This window comes from Macaca nemestrina, chromosome 17 (assembly GCF_043159975.1).
Source record: "Macaca nemestrina isolate mMacNem1 chromosome 17, mMacNem.hap1, whole genome shotgun sequence".
Lineage (NCBI taxonomy): Eukaryota > Metazoa > Chordata > Mammalia > Primates > Cercopithecidae > Macaca > Macaca nemestrina.
Genome location: NC_092141.1, coordinates 64,199,093 through 64,223,416, shown reverse-complemented (window position 1 = coordinate 64,223,416; position 24,324 = coordinate 64,199,093). Strand labels below are relative to the sequence as shown.

Genomic DNA, 24,324 nt, shown 5'->3' with positions numbered 1-24,324 from the left:
TTCACAACTATTTCCAGCTACAGAAAACAGAATACCCATAACTCCTTCTGCTTTCACAGAAACAGCTGAGAAAATTAGTTTGTTTCATCATTTTGTCTATAACCAGACTTTCATAGGCTATTTGGGTCAGGTAAAGTTTTGTTCTCGCTTTCCCTTGCTTAAGAAAAATAAAAAATCCATTAAAAAAGCTTCCACAGACATACTACAAACTCCATGGCTCAGTGGTTGCTTCATAATCTTTCTTGAGTCACGCACCCCTTTGAAAATCTCATGAAAGAATCAACCTTCTATCAGGAAAAAAGCCCATAAGAATTGAGTATAATTTTAAAGGGTTCATAGACCACTGACAGCCTATTCATAGACTACTGGGTGTCCAAGGACTTCAGGTTTTTCCTTATTCTCTCTCATTTTCTCCTTTTTTCTTCTTTCTTCTCAGTCCTACCCCTAATTCTGTCTCCATCACCAGTTTCTTCCCACAGCACAATGGAAAGAACTCAAAGATACCTGGGCTTGAACCTTAGCTTACTCACTTAGTTTTGGCTTCCCTGTCTTGGGGAAAGAAGAACCCCAAAAAAGTACGAGTAGTGTCTGGGGAAAGCAGGCCAACTTTCTGAATCTTGCTGCCAGAATGAAAACTAAGGCCTAAGTTAGGCCTTAATTGGGTCTAAGATTATCTCTGGGGTCAACCACTGGGCCCATGTGAGCGCTCCCAACGACCCTTATATTTAGTTTAAATAGTCATATTGATGCTGTATCCCAAGTTTTCTGGGAATAATCACAACTCCAAACATCTGTCCTGTAGTTACCAAAATATCCTTCTAAAGGCAAGATCATATGTTCTGATATTTGCTTTAAGGGGAAAAAAACTCATAATAAGTAAAGTCCATCTTGCTAGATAGTTCACTCTTCAGTTTTAGTTTCTTCAGAACTAGGGAACAGATTATTTTTCTATTATCTCTTACCTATATCCTTCCTTCTTTTCTTTTTTTTTTTAGAAAGGGCCTCTGTCACCCCGGGTGGAGTGCAGTGGCATGATCATGGCTCACTGCAGCCTTGACCTCCCAGGCTCAAGCAATCCTCCCACCTCAGCGTCCCAAGTAACTGAGACCACATCTGGCTAATTTTTTTTTTTTTTTTCTTTTAAGAGATGGGGTCTCCCTATGTTGCCAGGCTGGTGTTTCTTAATTTTTCAAATCTTTGGTAGAGAAAGAACCAAGGGAAGAAAATGAGTCATTCATGTATTTACTCCACAAGTATTGAGCACCTAAATGTGCTGTGTACTGTTCCAAAAGTCAAACGTCTCCATTCTGATGGGAAAAAAAAGATGGCCGGGTGCGGTGTCTCACGCCTGTAATCCAGCACTTCGGGAGGCCGAGGCGGGTGGATCACTTGAGGTCAGGAGTCTAAGACCAGCCTGACCAATGGTGAAACCTCGTCTCTACTAAAAATACAAAATTAGCCAGCTGTGGTAGTACATGCTGTAATCCCAGCTACTTGGGAGGCTGAGGCAGGAGAATCACTTAAACCCGGGAGACGGAGGTCGCAGTGAGCCAAGATCGTGCCATTGCACTCCAGCCTGGGCAACAAGAGCGAAACTCCGTCTCAAAAAAAAAAAAAAAGAAAGAAAGAAAAGAAAAAGAAAAAGAAAAAATAAATTCATAAAATGTATAGTATGTTAGGTAGCGATAAGTACTACACAAAAAGTAAAGAACAGGCCATGAACAGACACTGGGGGTTGGGGAATGAGCTGCAATTTTAAAGAGGTCAGGAAACACCTACTAAGAAGGTGACATTTGAGCAGAAGCCCAGTGACAAAGTGTATCAGACAATGTCACTGCTCCACTTAGGTCCCCTCCTTTCCCTTTTCTCCGTTTGTGGGCCATCCCTTTCCTACTATAGTGTGCTTTATTCCTAACATTCAAAACCTGCAGTTTTTCTTCAGAGGACTGCCTGGGGACAACACACAGCGCCTCCCCAGCACTGCACTTGCCCAGTCCCCCCACCATAATCCCAAAGGCAGGGAAGAAACCAGGCTGGAGTTGCTTGGCAAAACCAGAAAAAGAATGTACTGGAATCCCTTCCGAGGCCTTCGTGTATCGTACATTAATCCTTTACATGTCCCTGATGCATATATATATGTGTGTGTGTGTATATATATGTGTGTGTGTATATATATATATTTTTGTTTGTTTGTTGAGACGGAGTCTCGCTTTGTCTCCCAGGCTGGAGTGCAGTGGCGCCATCTCGGCTCACTGCAAGCTCCGCCTTCTGGGTTCATGCCATTCTCCTGCCTCAGTCTCCCCAATAGCTGAGACTACACGCGCCCGCCGCCACGCCCGGCTAATTTTGTTTTTGTAATTTTAGTAGAGACGGGATTTCACAGTGTGAGCCAGGATGGTCTCGATCTCCTGACCTCGTGATCCGCCCGCCTCGGCCTCCCAAAAGTGCTGGGACTACACGCGTGAATATTTTTTAAAAAGCAATTTCATGTACATTTTCTCAAGCACCACTCAAGCTGCCTGTCCACAGGGCAGACGACCTCTCCTTTAGTCTTTCTCTTGAATATGCTCTTCAATTCATTAATCTCTATTCATGAGTATAACAATATTGGATAAATTGGACAGAGCAGCACTTGTTCCTGGCTTTGCAGACTAGAAATGCTTCTATTCCCTGTTGGCACACTCAGGATGAGGGCTAAGGGCAGCCCAAGAATTCAGCCTCTCTCTCTAAATGTCAACTGTTTTCAAGTAACGACAGGTCAGGGGTCCCATCTGTTCATTCTCCTCCACAGTGGCCCACAATATCCGTCAGGTGTTTATGTATCCAAAGAGAAGGCTACTCACTCTATCTGGTAAACCAACATACTCATGATGTAGTGGAAAGAGTCCCGGAGTAGCACAGGGGGCTGCCTCAATACACACTTACTGAGCGTCTAACAGTGAATGAGTCAAGCCCTTCGTAGGCACTGGCAAGGGGAAGATGACCAATACAAACGGCTGAACCTTGCTTTCAAGGCCTTCATAAAGCACTAGAGATGACAAACACGGTCCGATACAAAGGGTCAGGTTCAGGACTCCAGTCATTACTATCAAAGAGCCACGGGAATACAAAGGAAGGATTACTAGCGGGGGAAGTTCCTGGAGGGCATCACAAAGAGACCTCTGAGCTGGACCCGGAAGGACAGATGAGTTTAAGCTGAAAGTGGGGTCGGTCGTTCCCGCTGGCGGGAACCGAAGGAGCCAAGGCAGCTTTGGGGCGGAGACCAGGTGGCACCCGCGGCGCTGCAAGGACACACAAGCTGTTGCAAGAAGGTCAACCTCTCCGGGCCTTGGCTCAGAAACCTGGGACGATTACACCCTAAAAGCGCTTGGAAAAACTGCAAAACTCGTACTGCTTTTCGCCAAAGCTACTACCGTGCCGTGAGGGCAGGAAGTCCTGCGAGGCGTCTGCGAGGACGCAAACGCCGCGAAGCGAGTCCTCCACGCCTCCATCCCCGGCATAGTGAAGTGTAGACTCTGGCCCACAGCCGAAAGGAAAGACCCGGGTCGGGGAGGGCCCCTCCAGGGGCGGGCTCAGCCGGAGTCTGGCCGAGCTGCGCGCGGCCACAGTGGTTCCGCGGCCTCGCGCTGAGTGCCTCCAGCCGTCTCCCACTGCAGCCCCCACCGCCCCTCCGCAAGGCCCGGCGCCTCCCGCCACCTCCTCGGTCGCTGCGGCCGCTCCAGCTCCTCACAGCCGCTAAACCCAGGCCTATCCCGCGGTCGGTTCTCTTCGGCCCTCTTCGCCGTGACGAATCGGCGCCCGGCTAGGAAAGTATCCAAATTCGGAGAGTTTTGAGGAACCAATGGGGCCTGAAAAAAATCCCGGAGTGTGCTAAGCATCACCGCATCCTCACTAGAAGGTTTATTTTTTCCAAAGAGGGTCGGGTGGGGCCCGGAAAAAAAAAAAATTAAGAAGAGTGTGGAAAGTGCGAGTGCGGAAGCTCCGGACGCGAGGGGCGGGGCGTGCGCGGGACAAAGGGAAGCGAAGCTGGAGCTGCGGGCGCTTTTTCTGCCCGCGGGTGAGTGTTTCCAAGTGGGCCGGACCGGGTCGGTGGGGGCAAGTCGTGGTGTCCCCGCTTGGCTGAACTCCGAGTTCCCGGGGGTTGCTGGGGTTCAGGCTTGGCCGTGGGGCCACAGCCGGGAGCCGGTTGCGGCCTCCTTGAGGCCTAGCAGAGCAAGGGTTGGAAGGGAGTCCCATCTGGGGCCCCTTCCTTGGAGGCAAGGCCGGTCAGCCGAAATTGGTCAAAGCACCTGTGCATACCCCGTTTTAGGGGAGTTGCTAGTAAAGTACGTTCTCCAAGACAATGAGAGTGACCTCAGGAAGCCCGCGGGCGAGGCAAGTCCGTGGTTCTCACCCCCAGGAATAAGGTTCCCCCATTGGTTCAGGAAGCGACCTGAGGACTCAAGATGTGGCTTATGGAGACGAGCAGCGCTCTGAAATAGTTTGGCCTGGGTTTGAAACCCAACTCTGGCACTTCCTGGCTGCATATGGCTTCAGACAAGTTGTTTAGACTCTCCGAGACTCCCTTGTTTCATCTGTAAAATGGGGATAGCTGTACATATCAAGTACTTGTGACTGTTAAGCGAAATAGGGTCATAAGCCTACCCCGTATAAAGTATTTCTTGAACAAATATTTATCGGGTATTTATTTTTATGCCAGGCACCAAGGATGGATCCAACGGTGGACAAATGTACAAGCCCACTCTTAAATTTTATGTTCTAGCAAAGGAGAACCATAATTTTAAAGTATTAACAATGAAGTATAACGTACGGGGAGCTTAGCTTATGGCAGTTGTCAGGGTGCCCTGCAGCGAGGCCTGCTGGATGTTGACAGCTCCCTTAATGTGAGCAGAAAGGAAATCTACACCAGAGTCACAGGTTTCTGACTGTTCTTTAAGAGGGAAAGACTCAGGTTGGACCATTGAGAAAATGAACTGTTTCTTTCCACACCAGGACTCATTCCTTACGCTCCAGGGAATTTCCTTAAAATGAGTAATAGAAGTGAAAAATCGGATCTATTCCACATAACTTTAGATGCAAATACCTCCAATAGTCATAGAAGTTTATTTGCCTTCTTTCTAAAGATGAATTTTTGTCTTTTTGTACCTCACTATTTGTGATGTATGTTGATGTAAAGAACAAGCTCACATGTGCCTGATTATGTTGTGAGCTGGTAATACTAGGAAAAAATTTCCTAAGAATTGAGCTGGGTCCTGCCATGGTCCCTGTTTCCAAGTAGCATACAATCTAGCCATATTGACAAGTTTAAAAAAGTTATAATAATATCATAGATCTGTGTAAACTGTATAGGAATACAGATGGGGGAGCAATTAATTCTGCCCAGGTAATGTATCAAGAAAGTTCCATTGAGGAGAAAAATTTTGAAATGGGCCGTGAAGGGTGAATAAGAATTTTTCAGGTAGACTCTCAAAATTTATTCCCAGCATTTATGAAGCTATTTACCACTCTTAAGAGAATGCGAAGTTCATTGTCATACCAATTACCTTTTGCACTGCTTCCAGGAATAAAATGCTGCCCAATTTTAATAAAAATTGTTATCCCAAAAACATGGTACAGTTGCTGATCAAGGAGCTGTCAGTATCTGGTAGGCCTTGTTGGGTTGGACTCTAATACATCACTTTGTATTCTCATCCTTGTATCAGTCCGATGAAATGTTTACATGGCGTCAGCAAAATGTTTTCCATACAAGAGGTAGCTTAGTATCCCAAGAAAAAACCTGAAAGTACATTTCTAAATATCCCCAGTACTTTATTTTAGTCATTTAATTCTAATCAACCAAATCTCCTATAAGAACTAGTTAAAATATGCAAAAGGCTTAATTACTAGGAATTAAGGTGAAGTAATTTTACTCAGAAATACCAATTAAATTACCCTATTCATTAGGAAAACATTCTCGTATGCTTGCTGAGTTTTGATTCTCTTTTTTTTTCCTTTTTTTTTTATTTTAGTGTCTCAGATTCATTCTTAAGGAACTGAGAACTTAATCTTCCAAAATGTCAAGTAAGTTTCAATTTTTATATTTATCGATCTATGTTAATAAGAGACTAATGCCCTAGCAAGTGGGAATTCCAAAATACTCTCATTTTTTTTTCTTCAAAACAGGACCATTGGTAGTTTTGTTGCATAGTATTATATCTCAGTTGTTTACAAGAAGTTATTTATTTTCTTTCAAACAGAAAGACCATCTTATGCCCCACCTCCCACCCCAGCTCCTGCAACAGTAAGTTTTAATTTTCTTGTTAATGTAATAGCCAAGTCTGGCCTTGATACAAAAACCCAGATGTCTTCCAGTGACAGTCACTCAATCATCACAGCAACAGGATGAAATTCAGCTTAAAAGAAAAAAAAAAAAAAAAAAGCATTTCCTACTAAATAAAATAATTATTTGCATCTTTCCTTGAACCAACCCCAACATTTAAAGAAACAATACTGTAAAACTCCAACCTCCTATGCTCAGTTTGTTTTGTTTTTTTCTTTGTAAATGGGAAATAAGTGAAAGTTTTACCATTTCTTTCTTATTAATCTTCACTATTAAGAGTCTTTAAGTTGTTACTGAATGAATGCTCATTCTGGCTTTTTTGTTAAACCTAACCTTCAACTGGTTATGTTTTTCTCTCCTTTCTTGTCTCTCTATAAAATTTTCATATTAAACAAGCTTCTGAAACTATACTCATTGTAAGTATTTTCAAGCTGTTCAAGTAAAGATTTCATTATCTATGGGTCAGATCTTGCTATTGAATCTTTTTCCACTCCATAAATTATATTTTATTGGTTTGGAAGTATGTATGTTTTGAGGTATTTAAAAAGTAGTTGTGAACATGTTTTTCATCCAGCAAGCTCTGGCCCACCTTGGTCAGCATGTAAAATAATTTTCCAACCTACAAAACAGATTTAGCAGTAACTGTTCAGGTCTTGCTGAAATGGCTTCCTTGTTGGTTTTTTCGGAGGGGGGTTTTGTTTGTTTTTTTAAAAACACTGTTAACATGACCAAATTCTACAAAATTAGTTCTTTAATATTAATCCTTCCTTCCATACCCCCTACTACCTAAATTTCAGGCTAGTCTACTTTTCATTACTAATTAGGTCCTTGTGTAATTTTGTTTTCTCCGCTAGAAAACTATTCATATTTACTAACCCTCAGATATATGTTTTAGTTACATTTATCAACAATTTGTTTTTCTTTAGTGAGATACTTTTAAAAAGAAATACTGTACCATATGTTCTCATTTCAATTTATATTATATACAGGCTCTAAAGTTAATTCCAGTAGACCGTAAAGTCCTGTGCTTGGTTTCTTTTCTTTCTTAAATCAAAGAACATTTGTTATGACCATCTCCATGGCATTCCGCTAGTGGCTATACAGGTGGAGCTGAACAATTGAGATTCTGACCTCAAAGAGCTAACCATGTACTTCAGCTTTGGAAATGGTATAATTATAATGTTTTGCTTTCCATTTTTTTTTTTTAGTTCCCTTATTTTTATAACATTATTGCCTCATAATGTTGAACAGTGATTCTTATTATTTATGCAAACTTTGAAGGTGTCATTTTGACATAAATACTGCCTCTGACAATGTATCATATCTTGAGGACAAACTTGATTTTTTGAGATTAAAATATTTCAAAAATGAAGTGTCCCCTTATAACTTACTATGCGTAAAAAGGATTTTTTTTTGCCTTTCTTTAGTTATATTTTTGTGCCATTATAATTTCACGTTAACACACAAAATATAGAAAACTAGGGATTAAAACATCCAACAGAATGGATACTAAATTAATTATTCTCCTTCCTTCTTTCCATTACTCCTACCACCACCACCATCACCACCACTACCAACACTATCACCACTATCACCTCCGCCACCCAAATGTACCACTCCAAGTAATATACACTTCTTTCATGCCTTTGATACTTCATCTGTGTTTTGCCTACTTAAATATGCTTAATTTGCGTCTTTTCTAACTGTATAGACTAGAAATTGATCAGCCGTTCTCTTTTCTCCTAAAGAGTATCAAATGTAATATCTGCTTAAATGTCTTTCTTTTGGGTACTAAGGATATGTGCAGCGACATGTTTTAGGAAATTGTGTTTATTTTGTAACAGCTACAGCTTAGTTGGAATGTGTTAAGTGTATTTTACATTATACAGTTAAGGACCGATATTGTTAATTGCATGTAAAAATGAAATTGTCACATATTTTGATTGAGCTTTACAAGGTAAAATACCCGAATTTTGGTCTCTCTCTACTATATTCTTTCTATACATTATGCCTTGGTTCTCATGAACATTGAGTGTCATTGTATTAGCCCCAAGGCCACTGCTATATAAGAGCCCATTTGTGATTACATCAATACATAATTCACAAAAACCAAGAGTTCTGTTGCTGAAATGAGCAGTTGTGTTTTGAAAGGGTGAGAGCTATCAGGAAACTAGATGAAAAAAGAAAATTCAAGTCTATCAACTAGAAAATTAGATCACATTGAGACTAAATGCAGAAATGTTTTCATGATTGACCTGTGGAAGATGGATCAAAGAAGAGATGGAAGAGAAATCCTATAAAAGAATGACTGGGTTAAAAAGATCAGATAGTACCCCAGAATGAAATCCATGCATTTCTTACAAGTCTTTGTTTTAAATCATGTATGTGACATCCATCAAATCCAGCATATGTTCTTTTCAATTGACAAATCCTGGCTTCCCGATTTGAGTCTCTTCTCATTTCTCACATTATATAAAATGATTTAAAACTGTCTTTGAAATCAGATCCATTTCTTGTTTTTGTTTTTAGTAGATGAATACATTGGTGGCATCCACATGTCAAATAAATTGTGTTTTGTTTTGCATGTAGTGTTTTCAGAGTTCTAGTTTATCACACTTTAAGCCTTCCTATCTCAGTCTTCATATATTGCTAAGTTGTTATATCCTGTTGTTGACCATAAAGTAAATCCTGAATGTTTTAAACACTTCAGTGTATTGCTTTCCTCCAGAAACACAACACACATTCACAGTCACACAAACACCCCCAGTCCCTGCAAAAAAGAAAGAGAAAAACAACCAAAAGCCACTGCAGACAGGTTTCTCAATGAAAGAAAAATATTTAATTTCCTCAGTGGAAAAAAAGAACAATTACAACACATCATTGCTTGTTTAAATTCAGGTTGCTTTTGCATGCCATATGCAGATCATTTTTCATTTCTGTGTTTTCCTCGTTTGAGCTCATTTCTCATTCGTGTTTTTGTCTCATTTGTTTCCATCAGCAAATGCCCAGCACACCAGGGTTTGTGGGATACAATCCATACAGTCATCTCGCCTACAACAACTACAGGCTGGGAGGGAACCCGGGCACCAACAGCCGGGTCACGGTAGGAGAATCAACTATTACAGCATCCGGCAAACAACTGGAATTGACCAGAAATGCCTTCAGAATTAGGTCTTTTTGAATCATAAGCACAGCCATTTAAAAAAATTTTTTTAACCTAGCTTTTTGACTATTTTCAACATTCATTGTAGCATCTCACACTGAAAAAATAAATAGTGAGATCTGGAATGTATATGGAAGAAAAGAAAAATCCATGCTGTTTGGTGGTTGGTAGGGATAAAGCCTTGAGCACTTGATGCTTATACTGTATGTAAACAAACAGAATTTCTTCTGGTAAAAATACCCTTTTTGGCATAAAGAGTATTTTTTGTTTTTATAAGGTGATTGGCATTAGTCTCAAGGATTCAGTTTCTAGTAAAGGCTGGGCTTTCAGACCTGGCTTTTTCAGGGCTGGAACGCTTTTGGCTGGTATACCAGTTTGAATCCCTACCCATAGTTATTTGTCTTTTGGATTTAATAGTTGACCTTCTAACTGAGACTCATTGCTCTACAGTGAAAAAGAGAAAAACGTTTTAATGTCACCTCAAAGAAATGCAGAATGAAGATTGAATGAAATTAATTTGAAGTATCAAACTAGATACGTACAACGAGAAGTGCATTTCTAATCCTTAGTATAAGAGATATGATTTCTGAAACTTAGGATGTTTCATTTAAATGATCAGCCTAAGATTTCAAAATTAGAATCATCTTAAATTTCATTCAAAAAAGTTTAAGTGCCAAAAAAGCCAATAATTATAAAAATGACTTACTAAAGATAAAAAATCCAAAAGTCAAATACTACATTGGAATGTAGTGTTGCTGAGAATTTATACAACCCAGAATGGCTGTAAAGTTTTTAATATCTGGTTTTTGTTTGCTGTATTCGTAAATAACAAGTGCCTTCTATTAATGTAACTTCAAAAAAGCCCTCTCACCCTGTAGTCAAGCTAGAACTGAAAGTTTGTAGCTATCAAATGAATGTCTATCTTGATAAGCATATTGCTTAGCTTGATAGGTTTTGTTTGTCTAAATTTTTCATTGTTTCTGCATAATTTGTACTTCATAAGCATATCAAGTTTTATGTGCCATGCATATTTCATGGTATCTGAAAAGAATTCTGACAAAGTGTGTGTATGTATGCATTTTACAATGCATACAATTTTTATGTGCATCAATACATGTTTTTCCCTGGCCTAAACGTGTTGTTTCACAAGTGTAATGGGTGGCAAGGTTTGCAGATGATAAAGAACATTTTAATTTAAACAATGAACAGAATCAATCTTGGATCTTCATATTAATGCAGAAATTTTTTCACGGGCAGTAAACAAGAATGATTGCATTTAATAGCTCTATACAGTCACCTCTTGATTATCTATGTTAATGGAATACAAATGGTAACTATAATATTACAATAATTTGTCTTTTGGTTTTGTGTAAGCATTTTGTTCTTAACTTGGATGTGGCTGTGGGGGATTCTCTGTTAAAAATGTGAGATTGTTCGATGGAGACTAGGAAGAGAAAGTGCACTCCCTATCTGAAATCACTCATCTGTTTCTTCTCATTCCTTCTTGGCGAATGTTAAGAACTGAGCATTTGGTGTGGACACTAGCTACATGGTAGATGAAGTATAGAGAGGTGTGGGGCATGGAAAATTTGGTGTTTTGGTCCTTTGTGGAGATTTACTTTGTATTATTGTCCTCTTAACACCAGGTTGAAGTGTAATCAAACTGCTATATGAAGAAGGGCCTAGAAAATGTGGAGGTTTTACACTGCTTGCCCTGTTTTCTATATCTAGTTTAAGCTGTTAGGACTCAGTGGCTCTGATTTTGACCATAATAAAAGCATTTTGATTTTCATAAAAGCATTGTGACCCTAGTTATGCATTACTTTTGGGGGTGAGGAGAAGCTCCCATTTGGTATTATTGTGTGCATATTGTGTTAGTGGCTTTCATGAGTCTGTGAAGCCCTGTCCAGTAGCTTCTGGTAGGCTGTAGAGAACATTGGGTTTCCCTGGTGACTCCGGTATACTTGGATAGTTCTCAGACAGTAAATACTTTATATAGCATGTCAAGACCTTTTGGAGTGCTTATGATAGCTACAAGATGGAATTCATTCCTAGTCAGTTCTTCATTCAGATGATGATAAGCATTCTCTTAAGTATAGGTGTGAAAACACATTGAGACAAAAATGTCTTTAAAAATAGCCTGTTTCTGTACCTTAATAGAAATTCTGTCCCAGAAGAAAGCTCTTAAATAAGTTCCTGCTAGAGAAACAGCTGAGAATTACAAAAGAAACAACAACAAAAAACTGAGTAGCCAAGATAAATTTCACAAAATCATGAATTTTATTCATAGGTGATTTCCTAAGACCTTGCTCTTCTGTAAGCCCAGTTCTACCCACCTCTCCATTGGAAATTGAAAGCAGAAAATTGAAAAGAGAGTTGCTGCTAGAGGTGGATTTCCTGATAGTAGCAAGGAAAGAAACAGTTCAAAAATGGAAACACATTCTCCAAAAGCATAGCCATAGGCCACTGAAAGAGCCAACAACAGATTTTCGCATTTCACACACCCGACAGAAGGTGACAGCACAGCAAAACAGTGGTTGTTTACAATTGAATCTTATCCAGAAAGGGTCTAAAGTATGTTCAACTTTGTTTTACAGAAATGTTTAAGACATTGTAGAAAGATGTCTGTCTGAGACATTAAATAAATTGGAGGTGTGTAATGATATAAATCTTTACTATCCTGCAAACCATCTGGAATTTTAACTTTATTATTGTTTTGGGGTGTTTTTTTAGTTTGAGTTTTTTTGTTGTAAGTTGACTGGTCTCAATATATAGATGATACGTGTACCTTTCTTTGGGAGAAAGGAAGAGAAATAGCAAATCCATTAATATAAATGTGATTCTTTGAAAAATATCAAAGCAAATACTACTATGTTTTTAAAGTGTTTTAATTCATACTTAAAGCTCGAAAGCATAGGCATTTTAGAATTCTTTACCTCTTTAATTTCAAAAAAAATTTGACAGTAGTCTTAACCACCTCAATTATGGGCACAATTCCAACCTTATTTGTAACCCATTTCATGGAATTCTGAAGGTTTGTGTTGGATATGAGTTGGAAATGCTTTCTAATAACTATGTGTGAAGAAGCAGACTTTTGTGTGTCTGTTCCTCTGAATCCGTAAGGTTAGTTTTATAGGAATTCCCTTTCCCCTTAAAAGAACTTGTACAAACCCTGATACAGGTTTCCCTTTATTGGCTGCTACCCCACCACTTTTGATAGTTTCCATGCCCCCTGGCCATCTTACTCTCTTACCCACTGCTGGCCAAAAACAGTGTCTGTCTACCTGGGCACTAGCATGAGGTGTAGTAAGAATGCATGGAAGGAATGGAAAGAGAGGAAATACTGCTTCCAAGGCGAAATGCTTTCTAATAACTTCATATATGAAGAAATAGAGTTACAGGGATGGAGAGAGACCCTTGTAGGAAGAGGAAACATTTCTTGATCATAGTGGAAAAGGACACAAACATGCTAATCCCTGAGCCCTCAAATGAAAAATAAGGTTATGATTGGGGTCCCAGCCCAGAGTGGAGGAGTATCTCTGGGGTTTTATCATAGCAACAACAGAAGGGGAAGCGAACAAAATGTTACTTTAGTTTTCTTATAAGGATTTGCCAATCCTGTCTTTTGATAATTAGAATAAAGCCAGCACTTCATTTCTCCAGCCTAGCAGGGAGAGTCAATATCAGAGGAGATCTCCTGAAAATTTGCAAATTGTCTGAAATAGCAATGATTTTTCTTATTCTGGGTCTTTAATCAAATGCAGTCATGTATATTAAGAGGAGACTAAAAAGTTCAGAAATAAATACTTTTAGATGGGTGTTATCTGGGTGGTCTACCAGAAGCTGTCTGGAATCTCACCTAGACTTTAGACCACAGGAAAAACTGATCACTTTATCTTTCTCTTTCCTTCTTTTTTTATTTTTTCTCTCACCTATTTTTGCTTTACCTTTTTAAAAAATATTTTTCAGTCTTCCCTCCCCCTCCTTTTCTTCTGTCTTTCTTTTCCTGCACATCACATCTTTCCTTTTCCTCTGTCTTTCCCATAAAACCAAACATTTTTAATGGAATGGAACTTCTTGATACAACACCTCAAAAATAACAATCAGGCCCCATATCTGCCACTTCTCTGTTCCGGATAAACTTGTTTGCTTTTACACTGTGATTAGGACTAAGGACACAAAAAGGTGTGACTTTCATTCACACTTCTCCTTCCCCTTTACAAGAAAACCACTAGGTAACAGACAGAACCTTAAGAGAAATAAAATCTCTAGCCTGGCAAAGGAGGTAAAGTGGTTTGTTATTTCACTAATTGTTTTTGAACCTGAGAAGTTGTTTTTGTGGTGATATTGGGAGTACATTCCTGACATAGTGCTAATAGGTTAAGGCCCCTGTAGACAGTGTGAGAATGGTAAGTGTTAAGGGTTCAGATCCTGCTGCAGATAATCAAGTGTTGACTGTATGTGTAATGGTAATTGAGCAGAATGAGAGGGTGCCAGGTAATGTCCTGAATGTGAGACGGTTGATATATAACCATATATTTTCAATGTATGGGTTACTATGTAATATTTTATTTGTTCCTGCAGCCAGGTTGTCAAAGCATTGGCAATAAACTGCTAAGTAAAACATTTAAAAAGTTTGTGCTTAAAGTCATTTTCTTTTGAACATTTCTGAATTTGCAGTGATAGCTATTTTCAGTGGAGAAAATATTTGGACGAGTAGAAGAAAGGCGCATTAGAATTTTTTAAGGGACTCTCTTTTCAGTTTGCCGGTGAACTCCTTACAGCTGAATAATGAATGTATTTAACTCTTTTGTAGGCATCCTCTGGTATTACGATTCCAAAACCCCCAAAGCCACCAGATAAGCCGCTGATGCCCTACATGAGGTACAGCAGAAAGGTAGGCGCTTAGGACCTGGAAAGGAATGAGGACACTGTCTTTGCTGCTTCTTTCTTTGCATCCAATTTTAGATTGGCTTAGCCAGCTTTTCTGTGCATATTCGGAGGAAAGGACCAAAAAAATACAGTTTTTAAGGCAATTAGTTCTGATTTCAGAATTCCAGAACTAAAATCCAACAAGAGGAGCATGATTAAATAAACTGTTAAAATCCTTAAGATAGAATGTTCTGTGGCCATTAAAGTCATGTCTTTTGGAGAATATTTAATGACATGAGGAAAATATTAAGTGAAGGAGGACTACAAAACTACATGAATTAATATCTCATTTTTATAAAAATAATGGCAACCATATGTTAGTTTGAAGGGGGAAAACACAGAAGACAGAAGAAAACACAGAAAACACAGATAACCTTAGAGACAGGTTATCTCTAAGCAGTAAGCTTATGGTAGTTTTTATTTTCTTTTCCTCAAGTTTTCCTTTTTTTTTTTTTTTTTGGTGATGAACTTACGTTACTCTTAAAATTAAAAAAATAGCCAATATCTTTATTAAAAGGCAGAGCATTATAACTACTATCTAGAAATTGTAAACCTTTTGATCTTGACTATTACATTGGTTTTTGATAATATGATGTATTGTGTTATGCAAATTAAGCACTTCTAAGTTCACGTGAACTTTTAGTGACATAGACTGTGTTATTGAAGTAATTCATCTTAAGTGTCTGTAGTGATTGGAGATATTCTTGCATATCACATTGAAGTATTTATAAGTGAGTGACATGATGTCTGAGATCTATCTTAAAATAATCCAGTAGGGCAAAGATAACCTGAGGTTGGTCAGTCGTTGATCATTGTTGAAGTAGGCTGATGAGTACATAGAAATTTGATACTGTTGTCTCTGCTTTTTATGTTCAAAAGTTTCCATATTAAAAAGCATTTTTAAAGGTCTATACATTTAGACATCAGTATTAACATTTCATCTGTTTTCTTTTTAAGGTCTGGGACCAAGTAAAGGCTTCCAACCCTGACCTAAAGTTGTGGGAGATTGGCAAGATTATTGGTGGCATGTGGCGAGATCTCACTGATGAAGAAAAACAAGAATATTTAAACGAATACGAAGCAGAAAAGGTAGGATAGGGGCTCACAGTGGGATAGATAATGTGTAAAGTACAAAAACACTGGCTTACTATTTATAAAAGAAACATAAGATTTGGTCAGAAGGCTGATGCTGTACTGAGGCTTTGTCTACCTGAGTCAAGTCAATTTCTCAAGGCCTCAGATTTCTTGTCCGTAAAAAGGAGATAATTATCCGAACACCCTGTTTACATCATATCTTTTGATATTCAAATGAGATAACATAAGTCTGCATTATAACCTGTAAAATGTTAATTATAAAACCAAAAAACATTTGAATTTCAGATAGAGTACAATGAATCTATGAAGGCCTATCATAATTCCCCCGCGTACCTTGCTTACATAAATGCAAAAAGTCGTGCAGAAGCTGCTTTAGAGGAAGAAAGTCGACAGAGACAGTCTCGCATGGAGAAAGGGGAACCGTACATGAGCATTCAGCCGGCTGAAGATCCAGATGGTAAAAGAAAAAAAGTGGGGTTTTGTTTATGCTTTCTCTGAGAGTTAGGATATGAGTAATCTCTTAGGTGTGTTTTATTTCTTATCCTAAATGGAAAAGAAAGCATAATTTATGTGTCACCTCAGTATTTTGCTTATATTGAGTAAGATTTGTATGTGAATTTCCCACAAGAAAAAGAAATATCCTTTTGAGTGCAGAAAATGGCAAAAATTATTTATTGTTTATCAAAATCTTTGTACTCAAAATGCATGAAAGGTTTTTAAATCACAATCAGGATTTTGCCTCATCTGCTTTTACAAAGCTAAATGCATTCTAGTTATATCCTGTTTTCTTACTGGTTCACTAAATTCGCTGAATTAGAGGCTCTTAAGGGAGAAGCTAATGAGTATGTGGAAACATTATGAAGTTTCCTTTCCATTTAATTCAGAAATCCAATAAGAATGTATAAATATAGCTCATGCTACTACTTTTATGGGTGTACATGAGGGTACACCCATACAAATTTTATACATGCACACGAATAGCAGAGCTTCCTAATTGCCGTTCTGTGTGAGTAGTTAGCAGGTGTGCTGATTGTTCTGGTCTTGTGCAGCCAGGCAGGGTCTGAAGCTGCAAGGAGACCCAGAGATAGCCATTTGCAGTGTGAACACACTCAACCACATATTTAATGTGCTATATAAATACTAATAGTTTCTCTGTGTACTGCTATGATGTGCAAAAGGTTAGAAGCTCTAGCTACAAGTGACAAAAACATCAGGAAAATGATTTAAGATCCCATCTTAAAGTTGCAGTAACAAAGAGGAAGGCTATAAGAACTTTAAAGACAGTATCAATGAGGGAGGAAGCAATAATAGCACCTGAAGACAAGAATAAGTTGATAAAAGTGGGGAAAAACAGAAATCATTTTTTAAAATAATGGACTGGAATATTGTCAAATGTTCTCATAAATACAGACAGTGGAATGTAACACTATAGAGAATAGAATATGGAATAGAAACAGTATTGAGTGTTAAACAGAATCAGCAGTGCTAAAGACACACTAGCATCCTCACACTGTAATTACTCAAATGGGATGATTAATGCAAGAGAAACATACAGAAGATGATCCAGGCTACAGATATTGGGAGGATGGGGGTCAGTACAAGAGGAAACAAAGGCTAGCAACGTAAGTAGAAAATAACTAAAGCTTTCATTAACACCATGAACATTCAGAAGGACTAAAGAGATTCACTCAGAAACAGTCTCAAACTTGGGCCTATTATGTTTTTAACTTTAAGGGTGGGTCTTAAAGTTGCTAGTAAGTAAGTTCAGGTAGTAATTAAGATGCCAGTATGAGAATGTCTTTAGCATGCCAGTATGAAAATGATTAGAGGAAGACTTGGGAGGTGGAAATGTATGTCAAATGTACATAAGAGAAAGGTGGCATCTGCATGAAGTACAGCAGCTACTGACTTCTTTAACAGAGGACTATCAAAAGATAGACATGACCAGGAGCCATGGCTCACGCCTGTAATCCCAATACTTTTAACTAAAGCAGGAGGATTGCTTGTGGCCAAGAGTTTGAGACCAGCCTGGGCAACACAGCAAGACTCTATCTCTACAGAATACTTAAAAATTAGCTGGGCATGGTGGCTTGTGCCTGTAGTCCCAGCTGCTCCAACTGAGGCTGAGGTGGGAGGGTTAATTGAGCCCAGGAGTTCGAGACTGCAGTGAGCTATGATCATGCCACTGCCCTCCATCCTGGATGACAGAGCAATACCCAGTCTCAAAAAAAAAAAAAAAAGAGGGCATGTGCAATTATCTACACAAGACAATGAAGGCTTTTGTTCAATGAGAGCCTCTTCATGGGATAAATAGCTGTTCAATTAGATCATAATTAGAAAAGCCATTCCCCGAAAAAAGGAAGCAGATGACTTACATGCAAGGAAGAACAAGCCCAAATTCTTAGACCTTATTACCCCATCTGTGGTCAACACTGGGGCCATATAAATGAAAGAAGAAAATAAAAAATAACAAAAACAGATAACTTAGACACACGTAGCACAGATATACCACATATAACCCTAAAGGTGAAAAACTCTTAAAAAGTAGAAAGATTACAGAGTTTTTAAAAAACTGTATCTTACCTAATAGTTTTAATTTCAGAAGTTTATTTCCTAAAGGAATTACTCAAAAGGAAAGAAAAGTAATTTTTTTAACTTTTTACAAAAACAACAGTTTTTAGCTATAGTATTTATGATAATGAGAATTTTAGGAACTGCTTAAGTGCAAGACAATAAGAGAGGTGCTAAACTGACATAGGAGCACCACAAAGGCCTCTAACAGGGTTCCCTCTGTAACAGGCTTTCCTCTGTAACAGGCTTCCCTCTGTAACGGGGTTTCCTCTGTAACAGGGTGTCCTCTGTAACAGGCTTCCCTCTGTAACGGGCTTCCCTCTGTGATGGGCTTCCCTCTGTGACGGGCTTCCCTCTGTAACAGGCTTCCCTCTGTGACAGGGTGTCCTCTGTGACAGGCTTCCCTCTGTGACAGGCTTCCCTCTGTAACAGGGTGTCCTCTGTAACAGGCTTCCTTCTGTAACGGGCTTCCCTCTGTGACGGGCTTCCCTCTGTGACGGGCTTCCCTCTGTGACAGGCTTCCCTCTGTAACAGGGTGTCCTCTGTAACAGGCTTCCCTCTGTAATGGGGTTTCCTCTGTGACGGGCTTCCCTCTGTGACGGGCTTCCCTCTGTGACAGGGTTCCCTCTGTGACAGGGTTCCCTCTGTGACAGGGTTCCCTCTGTGACAGGCTTTCCTCTGTGACAGGGTTCCCTCTGTGACAGGGTTCCCTCTGTAACGGGCTTTCTCCTCTGTAACGGGCTTTCTCCTCTGTAACGGGGTTTCCTCTGTAACGGGGTTTCCTCTGTAACAGGGTTTCCTCTGTAACAAGGTTTGCTCAAGTATGGTTCCTCCCTGTCTGGTGGGACACTGAGGTGATTAAGTGGGTCAAAAAGGAGCATTTGTTTTGTATGTATTGCTACAGAGAAAGCTTTTTTTTTTTAAATGAGTTAGTTTAAAGAAAAATATTAAGTAAACAATAGTACAGGCTGTTAGTAGATATATGAAAAACTATGAAGGCGATAGAGCAAAGACTGAGATTAAGGAAACACTAGATACCTATTAAAAATAAGCATATAGGGTGTGCGCAGTGGCTCACACCTGTAATCCCAGCACTTTGGGAGGCCAGGATGGGCGTATCATGTGAGGTCAGGAGTTCAAGACCGCCCTGGCCAACATGGTGAAATCCTATCTCTACTAAAAATACAGAAATTGGCTGGGCGTGGTGTCATGTGCCTGTAATTCCAGCCACTTGGGAGGCTGAGGCACAAGAATCGGTTGAACCCGGGAGGTGGAGGTTGCAGTGAGCCGAGATTGGGCCACTGCACTCCAGCCTGGGTAACGGAGTGAGATTCTGTCTCAAAACAAAACGAAACAGAAGCATATAAACTAGACCCGTACAGCTGGCTAAGTGTAAACTGACAAAAATTAAATTTGGAATCAAAACATTTATTTTTCTTCTATAAAATTCCTTGAGGGCCTGGGAAACTGAATATTGTTAGAGATGATGTTTCCTCTGCTGTGATAATTTTACAAATTGGCATTTTCATAAAGTCACTGCCCAGTTCATATGTTGTTCGTTAGTTGTTAAATGCCTTAAGTCACTACCAAGAAAGTGAAACATTGGGCAGAATTTCAATTACTGCCATCACATGCAGCCTTCACATTGATTCCAAAGCCAGAAGAGACATGTTGTATCTCATTTATGTTTTAGCCAAAGCCTTCTCAGACACACATCATCACTTAAAGACTGTGAGATAAATTACTACCTTGGCCAGTGAACACATTACGTCCTCTGTATGGTTTTTATCAAGTAACTGCCCAGTGCTCCCATGACGCTGGTCAGGTCCCCTTGTTAGGCCAGCAAGGGCCATGGTTCCTTGATAATTAAGTGTTAACATGTTACACTCCTTTTTATGGTTACTGGTGACCTACTTTGCAGAACAATTTGTTCATTCCAGATTATGATGATGGCTTTTCAATGAAGCATACAGCCACCGCCCGTTTCCAGAGAAACCACCGCCTCATCAGTGAAATTCTTAGTGAGAGTGTGGTGCCAGACGTTCGGTCAGTTGTCACAACAGCTAGAATGCAGGTCCTCAAACGGCAGGTCCAGTCCTTAATGGTTCATCAGGTAAAGTCATAAAACTTTCAATAAAATGGACCTATACCACAAATCCCAGCTGACATGATTCCTACACCATGCCTAAATGTACCTGTTAAATATGTCAGTCTAAACTGTTCCTGATTTGGAGAAGAGGTTTAAGGAAGTGGACCTTTCCCAAATGTTTAATAAGTTTGTCATTAAAAACTATAATATAGAACCTTGTAATGGAAGGTATATTTGTTAAGAAATACATGTGAACTTAAGAATTTTGAGGCGTCCTATCAGTCTTTACTGCTCTACTAAATACTTTTTCCAAAGGAATTGCTCAGGCCTGAAACAGTATTCTTTAACATTTACCTATTGATCATAATCATTTCTTTGTGCTGCATTTTGTATTTTTTAAATCTTAGCTAGACTCATGTAATAAATGATCTAAAGTTCAAAACATTATTTGGTACACTGTTTGAAAGTATGAACCATTAAAACAGGAGATATGATTGTAAAGCCTGATCCTGTCTTGCAGCGAAAACTAGAAGCTGAACTTCTTCAAATAGAGGAACGACACCAGGAGAAGAAGAGGAAATTCCTGGAAAGCACAGATTCATTTAACAATGAACTTAAAAGGGTATCTGTTTAATATGTTAACTATACTTTTATCACCGTACCTGTTACTTTACTTTTCCTCATTCTTTTTTCCAAAATAGTATTTTTATTGAATGTTGTTCACTTTGAAACAGGGCTAACTTTACTATAAAACCTGTAAGATCTTTTTTTTTTTTATAAAATTGTTCCCATTCTCTTGACAAAATTGCAATAAATTTGAAATATCATGAAGTATATGCATATCTACTAGGCCTATAAATGCTAGAGCCCTCTGATATTTTAAACTCCCATACAGTCATTAACTACTTTCATTTTATTGTGATTTATTCATCAAATGTCTTCATTAAATGTAATTTATAGTTTGCACTTTGCATTCAGACAAGGAAATCTAGTTGGTAGCCCAGAATGTAAAATGGAAGCCTTATGTATACCCCAGAATTTTCACTATTTTGCCTCACCAGCTGCTCTGGAATATCCCATATTATATGACTGCTAGAGCAGTTTTCTTTTCTTGTAGACCCAAGAGTTTCAGAGAAGACCTAGAACCACATTTTTTTGCGCACATACACAGACACACAGGTGTATAGATATATATATAGTTCATAGGCAAAGAAACCAACTTTTGAAAGAATATATCTGGCTCAGAAATTATAAGGAAAAACATTACCGAGTTCTGTTTTTTTCTGACTAGTTGTGCGGTCTGAAAGTAGAAGTGGATATGGAGAAAATTGCAGCTGAGATTGCACAGGCAGAGGAACAGGCCCGCAAAAGGCAGGAGGAAAGGGAGAAGGAGGCCGCAGAGCAAGCTGAGCGCAGTCAGAGCAGCATCGTTCCTGAGGAAGAACAAGCAGCCAACAAAGGCGAGGAGAAGAAAGACGATGAGAACATTCCAATGGAGACAGGTAACCCACTAGCAACAAACGCAAAGGAAGTGCCAAGACTTTGTATGGCTGTCTTTAATTTAGGTTTTTCTTTCTAAGTGCAGGTATTCTGGTACCTGCCACTGAGGGTGATTCCGAGTACTAGATTTGACATGATACTGACATTCAAAATTTTAACCTTTAATGCTTACATTATTTATCAAGATGTGGTTATTACTGTTAAGATTAATTGTCTTTGGTGTCCTAGGACAGCATTCTGCAAAGTAATACCCGTAAGGCAATCCTGCCCATCACTTGTTTTTGTAAATAAAACTGGAACACAGCCACACTTGTTTGTTTACATACTGTCTGTGGCTGCTTTGGGGCTAAAACAGTATAGTTGAGTAGTTGCAGCAAAAACTGCCTGACCTGCGAAGTCTAAAATATTTTCTGTCTGGCTCTTTACAGAAAAAAATTGCCAGCTCTATCCTAGAAAAACCCTTACTTCTAGGTATACTGATTTTCCTGATTAAAAGCATCCCTCAAGGTAAAAAAATAAAATTAAAAATAACTTGTATAAATAAAACTTACATAAAGTACTGATTACATTGATCATCACTTGTAATTTTGAGATCACCTTACCTCATAGCACTGTTTTGACACTGCCTAGTACACTGTGTAAACAGGACTCAGCTAAAAGTAGTTATGGAAAACAAAACCAAAGGCTTCCTGGAGCATCGTTGAAAGAAGTGGGAGGGACAGTAGTGATACTTGGTTCTCAAATGACAACCTCCAAGTGCCATACTTTGTACTCAAATGACAGCCATCTGGAAAACATGAATGGAATATAGATATCTTTCCCAGGTATTTCTGCAAAATTTAATCCAGCAGATTAACATTTTAAATAGTCATATTTTAAGTTTCACTATCTGAGTCTCTTTCTGTTTTGTATGAACGTGAATTCATTCATCTTAATGAATTTGGAGCATGAGCACATTTTTGTGGTTAAAACAAAAGCTTGCAAAATAAAATACTGATTTTTGCTAATTTTACAACTAGACGAACACTCAGTCGTTTGCCTCTGTTTTGGCATCTATGAATGGGGCATGTCTTATGCTTAAGGTTTGCAGGTCTTTACTCAGGTTCTCTCCTCCTAGTTCAAGGAAAAAACCTGAAGAAAATTGTTTGAGACTATTAGAGCCAAAACCTCATGCTTTTAATTTCTTACAGGAAACAGCCCAGCATGACTTTAAACAAAGTGCCTAAAAGATCAACCTTGTATTATTTCTACAACTGCTTTCTCCTTGTTTAATCCATAACACTACAGACTAACGCTCATTCACTGTCCAATAGAAATAAAATGCAAGTCACATGTGAAATTTTACACTTTCTACTAGTAACATATTTTTAAAAGTTAAGCCAAACAAGTGTTTTAACAGTATGTTTTATTTAATTCAACATATATTAAATAAAATTATTTCAACACGGAAGGAACATTTTTAAAATCAGCTTTCCTTTTTTTAAATAGTCTTCAAATCCAATGTATATTTTATACTTTTATACACATCTCAAGTCAGAAGGTAAATTTTCATCAGAAGTATTTGATCTGCATTTATTTAATACATTTCATTAATTTACAGCTAAAAAGTAGATTTTTCATACCCAAATTGTTCCAACATTCTTAAAAGTTCTTTAGTCACACTGGCTCATTTCAGGGGTTTAATAACCACATGTGGCTAGTGGCTACCATATTGGACAGCACAGCTGTATACTGTCAGCTTAACTAGAGTAGAATTTCATCTTGGAACTGACAGTGACAAATGTGTGATTACAGAGGAGACACACCTTGAAGAAACGACAGAGAGCCAACAGAACGGTGAAGAAGGCACGTCTACTCCTGAGGACAAGGAGAGTGGGCAGGAGGGGGTCGACAGTATGGCAGAGGAAGGAACCAGTGATAGTAACACTGGCTCGGAGAGCAACAGTGCAACAGTGGAGGAGCCACCAACAGATCCCATACCAGAAGATGAGAAAAAAGAATAAATGTTGCCTTGTTTTATGTGTTCTAAATACTTTTTTAAATGAAAAAATGTTTTTTGGTTTTAATGGTGTTATGTGGTTTGTGTATTAATTTTTTTTTTGTCCATATCACACCACCAAAGGCTTTTGGACCATTTAGCATCATGAGCCTAATGGCACAGTCAGTCACCTTTCTTAAGTGTTGTGAAGATGGCTCTTTTCTTTGGATCTTGTTTCTAGCCCTCAACTGCTGAAAGCCTCAGAATTTAGGTTAATTGAGAAAACACCCACCTCTTTTAGAGAATTATCCTTTGATGCTGCAGAATCTACTCTTACAATGCCTTCCTACAGCTCACTGGGGTGCTTACCAAAGCCATAGCTTTAAACCTTCCCAGTCCCCATCAACAGCTTCCTGAAAGTTTCCTCTCTTGTTTACTTCTGCAAAGGGTAGCTTCTTAAAAACGTGATCATGTATGAGTAAGTATTTGTTCACTTACCCTTTTTTACTTTTAATCAATGTCAGATACCAAGAGTTGTGTTAAGAAGTTGAGTGTAGCCTGCAACTACGCGTGGATCTTACTGATCCAGAAATAGTCCCCATAGTTAGAGTAGTTACTTATGAAATGGTCATTAAAGTGAACACAGCACATATACATTATCTGTACTGCTTTTTGTT

The 24,324-nt window shown here is 38.9% G+C and overlaps 1 protein-coding gene across 3 annotated transcripts; it reads left to right on the top strand.

Moving 5' to 3' along the window:
- Positions 1-3,666: 3,666 nt before the first annotated feature.
- On the top strand, positions 3,667-23,735 carry LOC105472205 (SWI/SNF related BAF chromatin remodeling complex subunit E1). 3 transcript variants are annotated; one of them, XM_011725228.3, is made up of 11 exons: positions 3,667-4,057; positions 6,009-6,060; positions 6,237-6,280; positions 9,318-9,422; positions 14,299-14,379; positions 15,372-15,503; positions 15,795-15,966; positions 20,021-20,193; positions 20,690-20,791; positions 21,461-21,671; positions 23,464-23,735. In XM_011725228.3, the coding sequence occupies exons 2-11, from the start codon at positions 6,054-6,056 to the stop codon at positions 23,670-23,672; spliced, it is 1,236 nt and encodes a 411-aa protein (XP_011723530.1). In that variant the 5' UTR covers positions 3,667-4,057; positions 6,009-6,053; the 3' UTR covers positions 23,673-23,735. The 3 variants fall into 3 exon arrangements, with proteins under 3 accessions (XP_011723530.1, XP_011723531.1, XP_011723532.1); XM_011725229.3 differs by lacking the exon at positions 9,318-9,422 and having other exon boundaries at positions 3,671-4,057; XM_011725230.3 differs by lacking the exons at positions 6,237-6,280; positions 9,318-9,422 and having other exon boundaries at positions 3,687-4,057.
- The last annotated feature ends 589 nt before the right edge of the window (positions 23,736-24,324 follow it).

Coding starts and splice junctions, on each gene's coding strand:
- LOC105472205 (XM_011725228.3), top strand. Junction 6,281..9,317: donor CCACCCCAGCTCCTGCAACA/GTAAGTTTTAAT, acceptor TGTTTCCATCAG/CAAATGCCCAGCACACCAGG. Junction 20,194..20,689: donor AGTCCTTAATGGTTCATCAG/GTAAAGTCATAA, acceptor CCTGTCTTGCAG/CGAAAACTAGAAGCTGAACT.